The sequence below is a fragment of the Leguminivora glycinivorella genome, chromosome 2 (genome assembly GCF_023078275.1).
Source record: "Leguminivora glycinivorella isolate SPB_JAAS2020 chromosome 2, LegGlyc_1.1, whole genome shotgun sequence".
NCBI lineage: Eukaryota > Metazoa > Arthropoda > Insecta > Lepidoptera > Tortricidae > Leguminivora > Leguminivora glycinivorella.
Genome location: NC_062972.1, coordinates 12,820,293 through 12,840,643, shown reverse-complemented (window position 1 = coordinate 12,840,643; position 20,351 = coordinate 12,820,293). Strand labels below are relative to the sequence as shown.

General features: G+C 37.0%; 1 protein-coding gene across 2 annotated transcripts; it reads left to right on the top strand.

The window, feature by feature from the left end:
• Nucleotides 1-5,451: 5,451 nt before the first annotated feature.
• On the top strand, nucleotides 5,452-19,578 carry LOC125239873 (protein toll-like). 2 transcript variants are annotated; one of them, XM_048147603.1, is made up of 9 exons: nucleotides 5,452-5,868; nucleotides 7,161-7,962; nucleotides 8,058-8,236; nucleotides 9,411-9,547; nucleotides 10,660-10,809; nucleotides 11,056-11,257; nucleotides 13,259-13,485; nucleotides 17,591-17,743; nucleotides 17,942-19,578. In XM_048147603.1, exons 1-9 carry the CDS (start codon nucleotides 5,709-5,711, stop codon nucleotides 18,251-18,253), a joined length of 2,322 nt encoding a protein of 773 aa, XP_048003560.1. In that variant the 5' UTR covers nucleotides 5,452-5,708; the 3' UTR covers nucleotides 18,254-19,578. The 2 variants fall into 2 exon arrangements, with proteins under 2 accessions (XP_048003560.1, XP_048003570.1); XM_048147613.1 differs by having other exon boundaries at nucleotides 5,453-5,868; nucleotides 7,704-7,962.
• The last annotated feature ends 773 nt before the right edge of the window (nucleotides 19,579-20,351 follow it).

Here is a 20,351-nt window from a genome sequence, read left to right as displayed (position 1 = left end):
TAAGTGAGTTTACGTTTGTTTACAATATATTGTGCCTAACTTCACGCCAAAGAAGCTGCTTCTATCCCTTTCTAAGTTTATCAATAAACGGAGAAAGAACTATAGGCGAATGCTACGCCTCTGGTGTTTACGCGATGGAACTAAAATCATAAGTAAATGTAATTTACCCATCGAAATCTGTCAATATAGGGTCTACTGCAAATTTCGAAACATACGCACTGAGGGATTCTTCCTCTTTCACTTTATACTGATAAGAGTAAAAGAGACGCATGTCCACATTTCGATAACTTCGGTATTCGGTAGTAGGCCTCCTCAAACCATAGGCCAAGTCATTCTGACGTGACATTTCTGTCAAGTTATACAAAAATCACACGGAATTTTCACGATTATATCTGCAGTTTTAAATAAAATTATGACTAACATATTGCATTAATTTATAATATTACGTGAAATTCAAGATTAGCTAAAATTGAATAAAAAGATAAACCAGTGAACAAATCAAATAAGGTAATGAGTTATTTTTGGCCATCATTTTGTACTATTTACAATTGAGATGATTATATTGCTCAAAGCAGTTTTTGGTTTCAGAAAGATGACGGAAGCTATGATTGAAATCAATATTTCCGAACAAACCCGTATGGTATTCAGTCAACATGGAAGATGGTTCAATTGATATTAATACTGTGGCACTCTGGCAGTTACGCTATTCAAAACCTTAGGGCAGCAGAGGGGAGCAGTACCAATTTATAGGTGTTTTTGTTCCGCGATGCACTTAATGGTATTATTGGCCATGATCATCACAGGTATATGAATAGAAGTGCTCCAATAAAGGAGAAAACCTCAACTCCAAAAAATAATCCTGTTACTAAAATAAAGTATTTCATTAATTGACTTTGTTTATTTGTGATGTTCTCGAGTAGTAAAGAAATAGAAATATTTTTTACAGAAAAAGGGTACATAGCATCTTATATAGAATTAGCTTTTGCCCGCGGTTTCGCTTGCGTACTAAAAGAATTCTTATTCAAACATATACAAATAATAAAATTTTCATTTGGATCCGTAGGTTTCTATGCAGACGTTTGTCTGCGTTTTTTAGATTACTCATATTACTATTGTTTTTAAAAAAGAAATGCTTGCAGTGGTTGTACAAATGTTACATAGCGACCACTGCGTAGGTAGTAGGTATGAGTAGGTATGTATTCTATATATGTACACTGAGGAAACTACATATTGTACAACAGAACTCACATAGCTCCGTATCTCGGCACTATTGTCGGTGGGTAAAAAGTACTTTCTCGCATTATCGCTTACAATTACCGATTGCCGACCGATTACCCCTATCCCTATCCCTATCCCTAACCCTACCCCTATCCCTATCCCTATTAGGGTTAGCTCCCGGGAAATACCGGTACCGAAAGTACCGGGAATTCCCGGGATTTTCAGCCAAGCAAGGAACCGGGAAATGAACTTGAAGGCTGTTTTAAACCCTATAATTTATGAATTTATTATGCACACTATTGGCGCTTTATAAATAATTTGTAATAGTTCGAAAATACTTCTTTTCAATTATAGAACATTGTATTGTGTAGTTACTAAATAGTCATAAGTTTAGCATTTCAATATGTGCAATATTACTTTTATGATTAACAAAGTAATTGTTATTCCTGTAATTGTTTCTTCTGCTGTATGTTGTATTAAATATTGTATGTTTGCGCTGATGGCCAAGTTGCCAATGCTCCCAATAAATTAAAAAAAAAATTAGCTTTGTCAATTTTGACACAAGGACTTAGCTAAAATGTCAATCGTTGACGCTAAACCATGGACTTTTTAATCTATGCGCTAAACGCCGATCGAAATTCAGCCTAGCTCTGTCATGTCAATACGGAAAAGTGATAGAGATAGCTAAGCTACGATTACGATGTTATCATAATCGTTTGTGCATTTGGCTACGTGCCCCGCCAAAAAATTAGATACAATTTTTACTTGTTTCAAAATGCTTTTTCTACTCACTTTTGTATCAAATTATAATCTTCATATACACCCCATAATGGCCTAATCGCCTTCAAAAGTTCTATACCTTACCTTTGTCGTTACCTATGTCGATGTCGTTGTAATTGATGTTTGATATGTACGTAAACGCTGAATTTTAGTTTTTTAGTTTTCGTTTCACGTCAATTTATTAAATACTAAGCCTGTTACTCAAGAATATTACAAAATAAACAAAGTCACAAAATGAGATACTTTATTTCAGTAATAGGATAATTTTTTTGAAGTTTTTTCCTTTGGTTCACTTCTAATATATACCCACGAGATATGGTGTTATGGTGACTATAGGTACAAGTATTGTGCATTGAGGAAGTACATGCCCATTAATTGGTACTGCCTGCTGCTGTAGGTAATCAGTTGATTCTTAACTGCCTCATTCATTATCAATTTGAACAATCTTCTACGTTGGGTTTGCTGAATACCATACGGCTGGCATGGAAATATTGTTTCCAATAATATCTTCTTTTTCTGAAAGCAACCAATATAATCATCTCAACTGCAGCTAAACAGTACAAAATGATGAATAAATATACCTAACTCATTACCTTTGTAAAAGTATCAAGCACTGGTTTCATCACTGGTTTATCTTTTTATCGAACTACTGACTAACTGCTACATTTAAGCTGTTCTTTAATTTCACGTAATATTATACATTAATACATGTTAGTCATAATTGCATTTAAAATTGCAAATATAATCGTGAAAATGTTGTGGGATTGTTATATAATTTGACAGTAATGACACATCAGAGTGAATTGGTGGTTTACTTTTACGTTAGTGACTGTCATGATTACTCACGTAAAGTATTGAGTTTTCACTAGAGACTGTCAAAATAGTTCTGGTTCTATTGACTTCATACAATCAGAAAGAGAGCGCCTTAGCTGTAAAGTTAGGAACGTATTAAAAACTCGGAGTAAACACGTTAATAACTTATGGTACCGATGAAAATTTCAGTACGTGAGCGTTTCCGCTTGGAGCGCTGTTCAGTTTTTCCATACATTTTCCGTAACTCTCACTGAAAACGTAACGTATTTTTTCACTTAAAAAAGTCATGGTAAGGCTACAGAGATTATGAACTAACGAAATATTGTGAACCGTAACGTACAGTTCACAATTTGACGGATTATTTTGACGTTAGATTATAAATATTATAATCTAACGAAGCGAAACCGTCAAATTGTAAACTGTCATGGCGTCGGAACGAAGCTAGCGCTCTGATTGGTCGGTTTTATAGTAGATCGTTCTGTGGCCATAGAGTGACTGACACCAATAGGCTCCCCACAGACAGTCTTAAAAATTCATAATCTTAAAAAAAACTTGTATGCAATCTGACAGTTCAAACTGACACTGACAAGACACTGACAGATTTGAACTGTCAGATTGCATACAAGTTTTTTTTAAGATTATGAATTTTTAAGACTGTCTGTGGGAAGCCATAGACAACTGCTATCACAGATGTCAATCAAAAACCTCATTAAACTTTTATCATCAAAATTCGATATATTGTTTAAGGAAATGGTCAGTTACTTTGCTTGTTATGTGGCGGCTTAATTGGTATATTTCTTGTGATTTAATATTCAGTTTTCGAAAAAAAAACCGTTAGTTTATAATCTTACTAGTGAGATTATAAACTGACGAGTTATTATGGTGAACCGTAACGTTCACAATTTAACGGATTATTTTTCGTTAGATTATAATCTAACGGAGAGAGATGTCAATTATTAGTACATTACTCTTATTTCAGTCGTGTTTTGATTTATCGACACTCATTTCAAACTTCCTCTTTTTTGCACTCGTATCGTCGTATCGTTTCGATATGGGCACATAATTTACCACATTTCGCACTAGTGCCATAAAACTGCACCATGTGTCCTGAAATATACTATTTCAGTACAGATGGTGTTTTTTTTACGCACCAGTGCGAGAAGTGGTTCATTATATGCCAGGTCGAAACTTTGGAGGGCCATTTGTACTGAAAAACGTCGTACGATACACGTGCGAAAAGGAAATTCGTAACTCGTGTCGATTTAAAACACTCCCTTCGGTCGTGTTTTAATTTATCGCCACTCGTTTCGAACTTCCTTTTTTACGCACTTGTGTACTATTGTGTATTACTTTAATGTACTATTTTAATACATAAATTGACATTCTGTGAGTGTAGTGTCCATTTATGTTAGGTACTCTATGGGCACAGAACGATCTAACAAATAACTGAGCATTCAGAGCGCTAGCTCCTGACGCATATGACAGTTTACAATTTGACGGTTTCTCTCCGTTAGATTATAATGTAACGAAAAATAATCCGTTAAATTGTGAACGTTACGGTTCACCATAACTCGTCAGTTTATAATCTCACTAGTAAGATTATAAACTAACGTTTTTCTTTTTTCGAAAACTGAATATTAAATCACAAGAAATATACCAATTAAGCCGCCACATAACAAGCAAAGTAACTGACAATTTTGTTTATTTGGCGAGTTCGACCATTTCCTTAAACAATATATCGAATTTTATGATAAAAGTTTAACGAGGTTTTTGATTGACATCTGTGATTGCAGTGTCTATTGGTGTCAGTCACTCTATGGCCACAGAACGATCTACTATAAAACCGACCAATCAGAGCGCTAGCTTCGTTCCGACGCCATGACAGTTTACAATTTGACGGTTTCGCTTCTAATCGCGTATAATCTAACGTAAAAATAATCCGTCAAATTGTGAACTGTACGTTACGGTTCACAATATTTCGTTAGTTCATAATCTCGCTAGTGAAATTATAAACTAACGGTTTTTACAATTTTACGGTGACATATACATGTTTTTATGATTTTAATTTGTTTAAATACATTAAAATTGTGTTTTAAATTAGGACATTATCTCTTTGCCCAAGATACATAATTCTTTTCCTACTTCGGGCGCACGTAACATAAAAGTAAACGCATAAATGTAACACTTGCAATAAGGTTTTTTCAATAAATTATTCTTATTCTATTCTTAGTTTTACATAACAATGACAACAAAGATAAATACCTACCCTATTTACGAGCAAAGTGAACCCAATTTAATATAAAAAAAATATTTAATTCACAATCTATTATGCAATTTAAAATAGTATCATTCAATGCCAATGCCACGCGCCGTATATGTGTGACTATATGACACATACATAAATATGCAGATATCTATAGTTGCTACATATTTACTCTGAAGTTGGTACAGTCCAGGCACTGTAGCCGAATGGCATTTCCACGACGCGAAACGAAAACGAAACGCCGCCTCTGTCGCGCCAATACGCAAGAGCGATAGGGATAGATATCTACGAACGTTTCGTTTCGTGAGCGTTTGTGCCATTCGGCTACGTACAGTACGTACCCTGGCCAGGCTACCGCCCCCCATATGTCTACATTAATGTATTCGCTCACGCCACTGCGTTCGGATCGGTCGCCGTTCGCACGCTTCACACCCACATCAATTTCAAGAAGCGGGGAAAAACCAACAACACATGACTGTCAAGGAAAATAAAAACATAAATCGAAAGAACGGTAGTTTGTTTCTACAGCGAATCGTTTTGTTATAATAGCAAAGATGAGTCGTTTTCGTAAATATCCTAAAGTAGTGATAACAGTGTTATAAATGTTGGTGATTTGTGTTTTGTGAGCATCGCGATGTGGTATACACTGGGATTGTTAGCTCTCCTGACTAGCGTTGAAGCTGGGCTAGTACCTCGGTTTCTTCGGGACACTATCCAGTATCCTGTTTGCCACCCGTCTTCCGTCCGGTGTAATAAGAGAGATTTGCCGTATCAACATATATATAAAGTAAATGGTAAGAAACATTATTTTAATTGAACGTTTGTTGTTGTCAAGTATGTTCATAAAGCTGCAGAGATAACTAATCCCCTGCAAACTGAGAGTTACTTATCTTTATCCATATAGTCCTCTTTATCCTTAGTCGCTGGCGTTAGGTACCTACAGGTCTGACCAAAAAGAGTAGAAATTAAAATGTGTTAACATTGTAGTGTTGTCCGCTTTTTTCGCAAATATTGATTTGAAAGGGATGACACTACAATGTTGCCATTTTCTGATTTCTACTTTTATTGGTCAGACTGTATAATTGTATATCTGTTCGGCTCTAAGCGGCCTTAAGAAACAACCCGGCTAACTGCCTGCCTATGTCTAACAAGGTGCTAACAAGACATAATGGAGAGTTCTGTATCTTGAATAAACAATAGTCAACCGAGCAAAAGACCGGCACTTGTGTCTTAATGAGCAAAAAACCGGCATTTTTTTTTAAATACCAGGTATATGGCAAACACGTATACGGCCCGCCTGATGGAAAGCGGTCACCGCAACGTATGGACGCCTGCAACTCAAGGTGTGTCGCATGTGGGTTGGCGTCCCATTAGAAGCTTGTACACTCCTTTTTTGAAGAACCCCATGCTGTAGTTCATCGGGAATACATCGGCAGGGAGCTTCCTCTGAAACCGCACGGTGCGCGACCATTTAGGTTGCAAGGTGTGTGGATGAGCGCCCTGTCGATGGCGAGCGGTGCCTTATGCACTATTTAAAAAAATACAAATTGCTGACTTAGCGCCGAACTTATGAATCACTATCTAAGTCAAGCTTTGCGAGACAGTTGCCATTTATGTTTGAATTAATTTAGATTTAATTTGATTTTATTTTCAACTAGCTTTTGCCCCCAGCTTCGCTCGCGCTAGAAGGAAAAGTAGCCTATGTCACGCTCCATCCCTTCAACTATCTCCAATTTTTAAAAAATCACGTCAATTCGTCGCTCCGTTTTGACATGAAAGACGGACAAACAAACGGACACACACATACTTTCTCATTTATAATATTAGTACGGATTCATTATAATTGGCCGCAAGTTTGAATAAGGAAAATTATTGTTTAGCTTCTGTCCGTAATTAAGTTGACGTTTCCTATCGCCACCGACAACGCATCCCACATTTGTTTTCTTTAAATATCCGCAATGTAGGTAGGTACTTATTAGACAGGTACATAATAATAATGTGTCATGTTGTACACTATTATGTTATCGTTAGTAGGTAAGATAACCTTTATTCAATGTCATATACATATAAGTATTATCCATTTCAGGTCATGAGATAATTATAGATTTTCGGGATGGAAGTTATTTCAAATTACGATGCGACAGCGACAGAAAATATCCTTCAATGTTTCTGGATGACCCCGACATGCCGAGTTTCTCTGGGCCAGTGACAGTAGAAGTAGCAGTATTCAACCAGTGCCTAATACCGAAAAAATCATACTACGCTACTCTAAAAGCATTCAATGTCACTGTTACAAAAACACTGAAGCTGATATTGCCCGCAAATTCTAAGCTGGTCCATCACTTACGCGGTCTGGAAATCAGCAACCTCGAAATAAGAGCTGCACAATATATAAAACCGGCGCGCACTTCTTTTGACTTTCTAGACCAGGTACCAGGAATACGGACATTGAAGCTTACTGATATTATTCCGGAGCCAGAAGCTCTGAATCGGTTGCCTACCTCGCTTGAGATTCTAAATATTGTGAACGCGAGGTTGCCTGTTGCAGAACGCGCGCTTCGGAATGCCAACGATGGTACCCAACATTGGCTAGAGCGCCTAAACTCACTGAAATCTTTACTTTTATCAGACTCATCAGCCATTGTAGCAGAGTATCCAGATGAAATACTCACACTGCCGCAATTATCCTCGCTGACTAACCTCACCACCATAAGTCTACAATATATGCCGTTGGAATCAGAGAGTATTTCTAATTGGCTTAGGAGCTCGAGTCTAAAAAAACTTACGTTGCAATCTTGTGGACTGACCACTCTACCAAGATCCATGTTTATGGGTGCAAATCTAACTAAAATTACGCTCGCGTACAACAAACTCTCATCTTTACCATTGTAAGTTTATCACTTGGCTCACTACTCAGCAAGTGTTTTTCGTTATGTTTTTTTTTAGAGATACAGACTAGTTACCTAATCATGAAATGTTTCAGAGGGCTATTCACTCCGCTAAAAGACAGCTTGCAAGAACTTGACTTGTCGCATAACATGCTGAACAAATTGACGGTCGTGAATTCAGTTGAACAGTTGAAGAAGCTGGTGATATTGAAGGTTAATAATAACCCTTTGGGATCACTGTGTGGAAGTTATGACAACTCAATAAAATATGCGAGTAAGTAATCTAAAATAATATGCCTATCAAATCATTATTTGATATAAAATTAATGATTGAAAGAACGATGGTCCATTTTTTTCTACATGAAGCCCTAATACGAGATCGTCACCCTCATTCTACAGTATTAGCAAATCCCGACTGGGGGACAATTGTAACTGAACTATTTATGTTGAGTTCTACATGTATCCACTGAACATGCCTACCGGTGGACACTCGAGTTAATAATGCAAAGATTGTAAGACATGGAGAAAATGGAACAGTTACATTTGCCCCCTAGTCGAGATTTGTCCCGCTATAAGGTATATTATTAAATACTGATAACAATTTTCTTTTATTCCTTTTTATACTCCCGTGCTGTTATTCGTGAGTTACAAGATCGTGAATAGAACTTTAAAACCCTACATAAAAGATGTCAGGACAAGTCTATCTAGTCTATACCCTGAAAACATGTTGTAGCGGTAGCACGATATAGCTGTTAAAGTTCTATAACACATTGCTACCAACTTAACAAACCAATCACTTCATCGTAGAAAATTCAAATATTGTATGTTGCCAACCTTAGAATGTCAGATAAAGTCTGGCATTCGCAACTTAACAAACCAATCACTTCATCGTAGAAAATTCAAATATTGTATGTTGCCAACCTTAGAATGTCAGATAAAGTCTGGCATTCGCAGAGTCGAGTCTCGTTCGTTTTCTGCTGCGTTCATTGGCAACGCGTCGAATCGCATTCGTCTTAGTGGTCAGGCTTCAGAGAACCATATCATAGACAGTTTTATTTTCATGTTTGCACTCAAACTGCATATATTCAAAATGGTAGGCGGTCCACTAGATAACTAAGATGACTGAAAGTAGGTATTTGTTAAATTTATAATTTTCTTTCAAAGTAAGTGCTTGGTCGTAGAAACATCGTGGCTTCTTTACGCCACTTACCTTTTTTGACCTCTTTTAACTACCAGTTGCATAAAATATACTTTACGGATAGTCACCGGCAATAATAGGTATCGCACAAAAAGAAGGCCGCTAAAATATCCGACACATTCTTATTTCTAGAGCCAAAAGAGCGTTTATGCAGCCCTCTATTTGTACAATATTATTGCCAACCAACCAAATTGTAAATTTAAATCAAAAATTGATTGTACCTAACTAAACTTTTTTTTTCTCTAAACAGAACCCTCAGAGTTGCCCTCGTCGCTGCATCGGCTTGAGCTGAAGAACACAAACGCTACTCGTATCTGCACTGATTGGATCAGTAACTACGCACTTATGGACATCGACCTTAGTCACAATAAAATTACTGAAATCACGGTAAGTAATTAAACTAATGGCTCCGAGAGCTCAGACCTTCGCGACATAAGACATGTGTTGGCGACCGAACGAAGAATCCGCCAGATCACGAGATTCCTAGGTATATATCGCGAAACGGCGCCAAATCATGATTTGGCTTAGTAACATTCGCCATATCGTGCATATCTCACCGTTTAACGATTTTCCCAGTGACGTTTAAGCAGATCATGAATTTCCTAGGCATATCATGAAACGCCGCCATTTCGTGACTTCACCAAATAAAACCCGCCAGTGGCATTTAAGCAGATCATGTGATTCCTAGGCATATCATGATACGCCGCCATATCGTTCAATACTTAAGTAAGGTTCCAAAATTGAAGTAAAAATGCAAAAAACCATAATAAGTACTTTTTTATTTTGTATTTTACAAATTAAATAAAACGAGACTTGTATTATTACCTAATTTGAATAAATAATAAATTAACCAACTGAGGGGGGACTGAAATCTTCTCGAAGCTGAGGCGTAGGGTTAGAGCCGGCGTAGCTTTATTTGACGTTCATATGCGCATTGTAATATGCCTATTTGAAAAATAAATATATCATTATATTTTTTTATTTTTTCAACCTTTTCAATAATTGACCAGGTCCATAATAATACATTTAAATTAACAAAAAAAAATTACAACACCAATACGCCAACCAACACTTTTGCGCTTTTTGAGCCGATGACAATCAGGACCCAGGTATACCTAAGTATACCACAGAATTCTTGGTGCAACGTTGTTAATAATAAGGTCAATTAAAATGACTCGTAACAATGACGTTTCCCATTTTCCGCATCTAACTGACGAAGTCTCAGAATGAGATGTTTCTACATGTGCTTACAATTTTGCTTCAACGTCTGTTCAATACCTCAGAAGTCTCAGAATACATTCATTATTGCACTTTTGATATTTTAAAATTTTAGTTATTTTTAATTCAAGTGAGTTATTATAATCGCATTTTAATTTTTCACCAAGTCGTTAAATGGTGTCATATTCTCTGAATACTCCGAAATTGTGTGTACTTATTTATTTATTATTCGCTATGAATACTACCTATGATCTTAAATATAGTAGTACTATTTTTCACAGTACAGCGACTTGGAGATGAAAAGAACGGAACGCGGCACTGTACGTCTCAATTTAACAAAGAACAATTTGAAAATTAATGTTTCGCGCACCGATCATCAGAAATGTCAACAAGGATTGTCATCTACAACGGACGATCCCAGAAAAATGAGGGTAATATACAAAATGATGTCTTACTTAAGTGCCCTTAAAAAATTTAACAAGCCATTTTGTAAAAAAATATTGTTAATCGGAATGTTTGTTGTTTGTCTCTGTCAGTAAAGATGTGTCTGTGCGATTGTAGAGACAAATTGGTTAGTTAAATTGATGACCTTCGTTTAGAAAAAAACATACCTTCTACATAACATCTTCGTATTGGTAAAATGGATAGACGATAATTTTCTCTTTTTTTTTTTACAGCGCACACCAGTCGAGCTAGAACTTGATAAGTTGTCGTGTGGCTGCAATGCGTACTGGCTACGCGAGGTTTTGCGAAGCTGTCCGCTTCTAAAGCTAAAGGAAGACGTCGAATGTTTGCCAGAGCCCACACTGCTTCATACTAAGCTACTTCAATATCGTCCTGATGAAATTTCTTGTCCGTACACCGGGTATTGCTTACCAGGTAATCGATGGTTTCACCAATTATGCCGGCTGCTCCACAAGCTGTCGAATGTTAGGTAGTTAGTGAATATCTATATTTAAGACCTAAAAGGCATGCAGGCATGTGAACTAATCTGCTGCTTTACTGTGTTGCAATATCATTTCTGCAGAAGTAACGCTCATTGTAAGTACTGTATGTAGCACCTAATATAGTTGCAGTTGAATTCCAAATTACAGGTTTCAAAAACAAATATATTAGGCTATGCATATTCTCAATCATAATTTTATTGTGGACCTGTGTGGTGACGGGTTAAGAATTTCACCACCCCCTTTCTTCCCGTGGGTGTCGTAGAAGGCGACTATGGGATACGGGTTAAATTGTGGAGTAGGCGAGAGGCTGGCAACGTTTCACTGCAATGTCACAGTTTCGTTTTCTTTCAACCCCTTCTTTGCCAAGAGTGGCACTGAAGCTTTAGTAGTTTCATGTGTTCTGCCTACCCCTTTATGGGATACAGGCGTGATTGTATGTATGTAATTTTATTGTGATGCGTATTACAGTACGGCTCCCTAAGTATCTAGTTTATATTTAATGTTGCGTAGCTAGGTACTCTTATCGTTAGGTTACTCATCATATTTACTGCATGCAACGGCAACGCCAGTAAATAAATATAATTATGATAAATAGTTTCACTACCTACTATGCAGAAAACCGAACACATGCTAAAGGACATGACAGATGACTCCTTTTGCACGTGTTCGGTTTTCGGTACACCTGGGGCCCGTGTCTCGAAAGGTACAAGCCTTGTATTACAAGTGCGCGGACTGTCAAATCGTATGGGTTGTCATGGAAACACACTTGTAGTACAAGGCTTGTAACCTTTCGAGAAACGGGCCACTGGATGCGAATATACACTATAACAGATTTATTTCGAAAAGGTTTTCCTTCGTATGTTTCCGGAAACGATTGTATTTGTCATGCTAGTTCAGAAAGTGTCAGTAAATCTTGTACTGAGACTGACTATAAACTTTTTAACAAAAAATAAAACCGCCTTCAAAAATAAGCGCGTTACAAAACACGGAGAAACTAAAAAGCAAAAAATAATAAACCTTTGAATTCAGATTTCTTATCGTATTGCAATAATCTAAACATCCAAATTATAAACAAATCAATTATTTTTGCAGTCGGTACCAGACCTGTTCGTCGCCTTGCTATTGCCTGTTTGCCCCACCCAACCATACGCAGGCTGGCACCGACTCCAAAAATAATTGATTTGTTTATAATTTGGATGTTTAGATTATTGCAATACGATAAGAAATCTGAATTCAAAGGTTTATTATTTTTTGCTTTTTAGTTTCTCCGTGTTTTGTAACGCGCTTATTTTTGAAGGCGGTTTTATTTTTTGTTAAAAAGTTTATTTATTTGTTGATTTTTAGTGGTTCCTATTGATATTATACGTATCAGTCCGAATACATGTACACTAGTGAAAGAATTATCCTTTAACTCCTAACCATTGAGGAGTTGACCTTCCATCATCAGCTCAGCCACGTAAAATTATTACCATCAGGCGTAAATACTGGTTTACCTTTGAAAAATACACTAAAAACATTACATGTGCCTATAACATTTGAAGAGTTCCCTCGATTTCTCCAGGATCCCATCATCAGACCTTGACTTGGTGCCAATGGGACCATCTCGGGGTTATACCCGTTCGATCAAAAAAAAAATTTGAAAATCGGTCCACAATTCTCGGAGATATCGAGGAACATACATACAAAAAAAAAAAAAAACATTCAGTCGAATTGAGAACCTCCTCCTTTTTTGAAGTCGGTTAAAAATAGCATATCACGTTCGTACGTTTCCGTAAAAATACGAAGGAAATTCTTTTCGGACTGCATCTGTACTGGATGACCAGTGTGTTATGGTGAAGAGGTATACTCGCATCCAGTGTACGATTGTATTAATTTTGCAGTTTGTTGTATATACCTATTTTTTTCGATTTAACTTTATACTCTTCGCCCGCAGAGTGTTCGTGCAAGAATCGACCGCGCGACAACGCAACAGTAGTGTTCTGCACCGGTGCTCTGCCGTCAGATCCTCACTGGCCACTGGCTAATAAGGACTACCCTTTGGCCTTGCATGTAGCTCCCGGAACGCTGGCCGTCGTACCAAACAGAACGCTTGTGGAGTTGCACGCACCCAACAACAATATAACCAAGCTGGTCGATGAAGATATAACCGATACCTTACGAGTAAGTTTATAGTATTTTATGCAACAGGCGTTTAAAGGAGGTTGAAAAAGACGAGTGGCGTGGGTGGGTTGAGGCAAAGCCGAATATTGTTATAAAGACGCCAATAGAATTTTTTGACTCAATTAAACACCGTTGCATACAATATTTTTTTTATGACCATGCACTCAGTTTTTAATAGTTTTCTAGAATAATTTGCGTGAAATCCACACTGTTTCCTGTAGTTTGACGCAAAGGTTTGCACTGTCAGCGCAGCAGCCCAAAGCCTTCCCGCGCACGAGCGCAGTATCGTTATAACATTGTGTTGCCATGGTTACAGAGCCAAACAATGCGTTTTCAGTTTTTTCGATACTGCGCGCATGAGCTGAAAGCCGGCGGATGCTGGCTTTGGGGAATAGACTTTTATATAGGGGTTTAAAGATCTATTCACGACCTTGTAAACGACGAATATTCGGGAGTAGGAAAAATATTGGTCAATATTGGTCATTTTATGATTAAATGGCCATGGAGTGTCGGGCTAAGAATTTCACCACCCCCTTATCTCCCAAGGGGAATATGAAGCTTAACGATTGATACAGATTTAATTTATCAAAAGGACAAAACTCTGCATATCTGTATAAATATCGAAACCTGTCAAAATGCAATTCTAGTAGTTTAATAAATAGGTAGTCTGAATTACGATGTAATTATATACTTAAAGTTTGGACACGCTCGACCTCCTTTTGATTTTATAAACACTGACGCAGCAACACATTATTTCCAAGTGTAATTTATTTTATTTTATACCTATTTATATAGGATATTTTACATGTTCTCATGATTCGATTTTTATTTCCGAGTACTTTAAATAGTGATTTAAATTAGGACATTATCTCTGCCCGAGATACAGGATTCTTTTCCTAGTTTGGGCGCATGTAATACTGCACGTAATTCATATAAGTAAACGCATAAAAATGTGACATTATCAATAAGATTTTTTTAATAAATCTCAGTATTTATTTTCCTTCTTAGGCTAGGTATTTTACAATATGTATCATCACTACATAGTATAAAACAAAGTCGCTTTCTCTGTCCCTATGGCCCTATGTATGCTTAAATCTTTAAAACTACGCTACGGATTTTGATGCGGTTTTTTTTAATAGATAAAATGATTCTAGAGGAAGGTTTACGTGTAGGAATAGTACCCGTGCGAAGCCGGGGCGGGTCGCTTGTATAAAAATAAAATATAAAAACATTTACTAAACAATATGAACTAATTAGTATATTTTTATTTCCTTTATTTATTTCTTTTCTTAGATTAGGTTTTTTACAATATGAGTATAAAAGTAAAATAAAATAAAACACTTACAAAACAATATAAAACATATAAACACATTATAAAAAACCTAACCTAGGGTGCCGCCAGCAGCGGGGCAGGGCCCAAGCTGCCGGTGGTTAGGGCTGCAGAGAGAGGAACCGTCGGACTATCCGCGCTGTGTCCAAAATCACCGCCTTCTGCATCTGGCCCTTGATCCAACCACCGAGCGAGAGTCTCTTAAGATGTTGGTCGAGACTCTTCGCTATGAGACCATTCGCTGAAACGACTATCGGGACAATGATCGTTGAATCAACATCCCACATGGTGGTTGGGTGAATTGCAGAAAATATGTACCTTTTGGATTTAGTAACTAAACTGAGAAAAAACGAAACTGATAATTGCTGTAACGAAACTGATAACATAAGGCGTGGAATACATGGGAATAAAAATGTTCCCGGTTCTATATAAAACAGAATTATCAATGAAACATTATAATTCTAATCAACAATATTTATTATAAATTTTTGACATACATAATCGCAGTGAAAATAGTTTCGTTACGTAACGAAAAATAACGAAACTGAGAAAGATATATGAGAAATCATAAGCTCAAAAAATATTTATCGTCAAACATGTCACATATTGCTTTAAAATCTTGTAAATTTGTAGAAAACATTGTAAAAACAATCATTTATGAATAAAACTGTGTACGATAATCAAACTATTTACCTTGGAAACTCACCGTTAATCACCCTGAGATTTTATAGCAATAAACACCACGCGTCCATCCATGAGCCACTACGTTGAAAAACAAAATGGATGCCGCTGTGTTCAACAATTTGACAGTTGTTCCCTATGTGTAATAATAATAATGAGAAGTAATTCTACTAATATTTTTAAACTAATCTTTGGGATATTCCTCCGTAACTAACCCTGAGTAACGAAAGTTCTATAAGTTGGGACAATATGTAATATTACCAAAATAATATATTATTCCTAATTTAAGTAAATATTTTCGTACTGAACATAAAGAAGAACATGTAAAGACTGAATAATTTACAATTAAACTTTTAAGAAACTAATATGAGTCGTAACAACCTTCCTCGAGAGAAGTACGGTCAACATTGGGACATGATTATACTGCTGTGAAGTTACTGCATGCATCACCGAAAAAATAAAATAAAAAAAAAGAAAAGCTACAATTGTCTTAAGATTAATTTTTAAATGAATCAAAAGATTCGCTTTTATTAAATTAACGTAACTCCGGTGTGCCTTATTTCTCAAAATATATTTTTAAACCCTCCTTGTTTTCACGGGACACTAAATTAGCTAAAAGGTACACATTTTCTGCAATTCACCCGGTTATCTCGTGAGCCAAGTCTAGGTACTTACTGGACTTGTCCTTCTCGGCTTTCACGAGATTCTCATCATGGGGGATGGTGATGTCAACGAGCACGGCCCGGCGTTGCGGTCGATCTATTATCACAATGTCAGGCTTATTGGCTACAATAGTCCTGTCAGTGATAATAGATCGATCCCAATAGAGCGTGGCACGGCCATTTTCAAGAACTGGCGCAGGTAAGTACTTGTAGTACGGTACTTCGCGGTCCACAAGGCCGTATTGAAGAGCAAGCTGCTGGTGAATGATCCGGGCTACGAGATTATGCCTGTGCAAGTACTCACCGTTAGCAAGATGAGAACAACCGGAAATGATATGCCTGAGTGATTCTCCGGGACGGCGGCATGCCCGACAAATGTCGACCGTGCCGTCCTTCAGGATATATTTCCGGTAGTTGTTCGTCATCATAACTTCGTCCGCAATTGCACAGGCAAAACCCTCAGTTTCTCCGAAGAGGTCCCCGAATCGTAACCAGTTCACCGATGCGAGCAGGTCTACATCGGGTCCCGTGAGGGCCTTGTAGAACCGCCCGTGTAGCTGCTTGCTCTCCCATACCGCCTTGCGGTCCGCAGTACTTAGTACCACAGGTTTGCGCCAGTTCTCTTTCGCCAAGGAGAGCGGCGTGAGGTTTCCGTCCACTGCCACCACATCACGATGCATCCCACACTCGTTGTTAAGGAAGTAATTCCTGAGATTGTACACCTCACGGTTGTGGAGATTTTATTTTTATAATTATTATTTTAAGGTACAACATAAATTTATTCAATAAATAAAAAGGGACTAGTATATACAATCTTAAACAATTAAAATATAAAAATTAAAACTAAAGTACCTTAAAAATTTAAATAAAACTAAATTAAAATATAATTATAAACTAATAAAAAAGACCTCCGCGAGCTGTACCGGGTGCAAAGGTGCCCATTAAACTTGCCGCATTGCCGCGTTGGATGGCAATGGACAACCTTTGCACCAGGTACGAGCCCGCACGAGCATCGGAGGTCCTTTCCCTCAGCTTAAGACCCAACTCCCGTATGAACGCTATGGTCTCTGACTCTAAACAATATTAAAACATGTAATTTACATAAGTATTATAAAAAACCTAACCTAGGGTGCCGCCATCAGCGGGGCAGGGCCCAAAGCTGCTGTTGGTTAGGGCTTCAGAGAGAGGAATCGTCGGACTATCCGAGCTGTGTTGAAGATCACAAGATCACCGCATCATTCAGCATCTGGCCCTTGATCCAGCCACCTAGCGAGGGTCTTTTTAAGATGTTGGTCGAGACTTCGCTATGAGACCGTTCGCTGAAATGACTATCGGAACAATGATCGTTGATTCAACGTCCCACATGACGGTTATCTCGTGAGCCAAGTCTAGGTACCTACTGGACTTATTATTCTTATTATTTTTTTTGCAGGTGCTGGATGTGCGTAACAACAATATTTCGCATATCCCACTGAATGTAGCGAAGCGTCTCGCCCAAATTGAGAACGTCATAGTGAAACTCGCCGGAAACCCTCTTGTCTGCGAATGTTCCGACGCGTCTGCTTTCAGTTATCTGAATTTGGTGGTAATTATAGATTTCTTAATATAATCAGTACCAGTTATGACTTTAATAAAGTAAAAATTTATGGATTTGTTTAAGTAGTTGAGATTTAAGCTCGTAATTTTGACTAATATTTTGTGTGCCATTTTTTTTAATGAAAGTATTATAGCTGGAACAGACTAATCACTAAAAAGTTTCTAATATATTTAAAATTGTCCACAGGGAGGAGATTGGAATGAAACACAATGCGTCGACATGAGTTTAGCTTCTGGAAAGACCGTACGTCATCTGTGTCCTGGTCCACTTCCAGTAGTATTGAGCGTTGTCTTACCATTACTACAGATAGCGGTCGTAGGCCTAACAGTTTACCTTCTGTTACCACGAATTAAGCAATTCATGTTCAGGCATGATCTGTTGACCAACTGGGTTCTTAGAGAGTGTGATGATACCAATGATAAGGACAAATCAGTTGATGCATTCCTTTCATATGCCGCAGCTGATCTGAAACTGCTTCAAAAACTAAAATTGGGTTAGAAAAGCTTGGGTATTCTACATTAGAACATCTAGCTGATTGGCAGGCGGGTGACTCAGTGTTAGAACAGATAGCGACATCGGTGATGAAAGCCCGTCGTACAGTTCTCCTTGTCACCGATAACTTTGCTGAATCTGAATGGACCCCGTTGGAGTTTCGTATTGCGCACGGACATGCACTGGAGACTCGAACTAAGCGTGTGCTGGTCATTTATTGCGGGTTGAAAAATCGGAATAAGTTACCATTGGATTTACAAATTTATATAGAAAACCATACTTACTTAGAATTGAATGACCCCAAATTTTGGCATAAGCTGCGTCGGTTCATGCCGCCGCAGCATCAAGAATTTGTGCAATCGAGACCTGAAGACTTAGATCTACTTTCACCTTTAATACAGCAAAATTATCCGCTTCTTAAGGAAACCCAGAAGCTTCAACTAACGGTACCGCTACTCTCTATTAATACAGTCCCATCCGCCTGTTGAGCTCTAGCAGGCGTAGGTATATTTTCAAATTATTGTTGCAAGATCAAGAGCATGACAGAGAGATTTTTCCACATCTACAACTAAAGGCCGTCACTATTGCGGGTAATTTTGAAGGTGAATATCATAATTATTTCATAATACCTACTCATTTCTATGTCCAGTGCGTAGAAATATTTTTATACGTTTTATATCGACCAAAAATCTTAATGCTAACTTAATATTATTATGCCTGTCTGTCTTCAATGTTTTCCGTACCTCAAAATGGAAAAACGGAACCCTTATATGATCACTCCTGTGTCTGTCCATCCGTTGTTTTTTATATATGCGACGCGTCCATTAAGTTGAACCATTTTAACATATGAAATATCACAAAAAAAATCATCCAACCTAGCTGCAGCATATTAAATTTGGTCTATAGAGATAAGATTATAGAGCTTATTGGGAAGGAGAGTCCTAAATGGTACATTCCACGACTCTACTCGTTCAGCACAGACTCTGTCTATAATTACGGTAATAATATAGGTATTTCGTGATATTTTTTTTACATAGCAGCCAAATGAGATTCAAAGGAACTTTTTGTCATAAGAACTAATACATAGTTGACGGGAAATGACAACGAACACAAACAATGAACTGCGAAAATGAATTTTTACAAATATTAAGGTTACATAATTATTATATTTTTTACAAAAACGTCAGCACACAATGCTACATATTTAAGCTTAAACCAAATTTGGAATTTTCGTCTGGAATAGTTAATATACATGTCATAATTATCCGGACGGATAGTAATTGTTCCACTTTTGAATTTATTTTGAGATTAAAAATGTATATTGTGTAAGGGATTATTGTTTCCCTCGAATATTAAAATCTCGGTAAATAGCCTTTAAAAAATTGTTCTCGAAGTTTGATTTTGTTCTCATCGAAAAAATGCGACGTACCTAAGTAAGTGCCATATTATATTTTTAATAAGTTGTCTAGTTTAAGTGAAGCCTCTGTTTAATTTTAAGAGAAGTCATTATTTAATTGATTGTATATTTTTATAGATTATATTGATAGGTAGTTATATTCAAACATAAAACATTAATTGAATATTTTTTCTACAGGATATTGTCATCTGGTGTTGTAGTATTTTTTTCATGGCATTAAAATTTATACAAATGACAACAATACAACTAGTTATATTTAATTATCAACTTTGGACCCTTTGATTGATATTTTGCACAATGCCTATTCTAGAAGCCCATAAAAATAACTATGGCGGCTTTTTAAATAAAGTATAGAAGGCTACATTGTATTTTTTATAGTTTTATAAAAAAATGTGAATACATTTTTATCCAAAAACAAAATCTTCTGATTATTTTGCTAAATATTTTAAGATACCTCTCCTTAAATACAGCCTTTTAAATAAAGGTCAAAAGAGTAAGTATTTTGTCAACATGTTGAGATCAAATTATTCAATGAGTATGTTGCACTTCTTCGCAGACTGAATATTAGCGAGTGTCTCTGCTAGATTACTAGACTAGGCACGCCACACGTTGACCCGAAGAAAAATGGTCGACGTATGTTACGTTACGACGTATCTATTACATATACATGTATGACTAGTGACATTT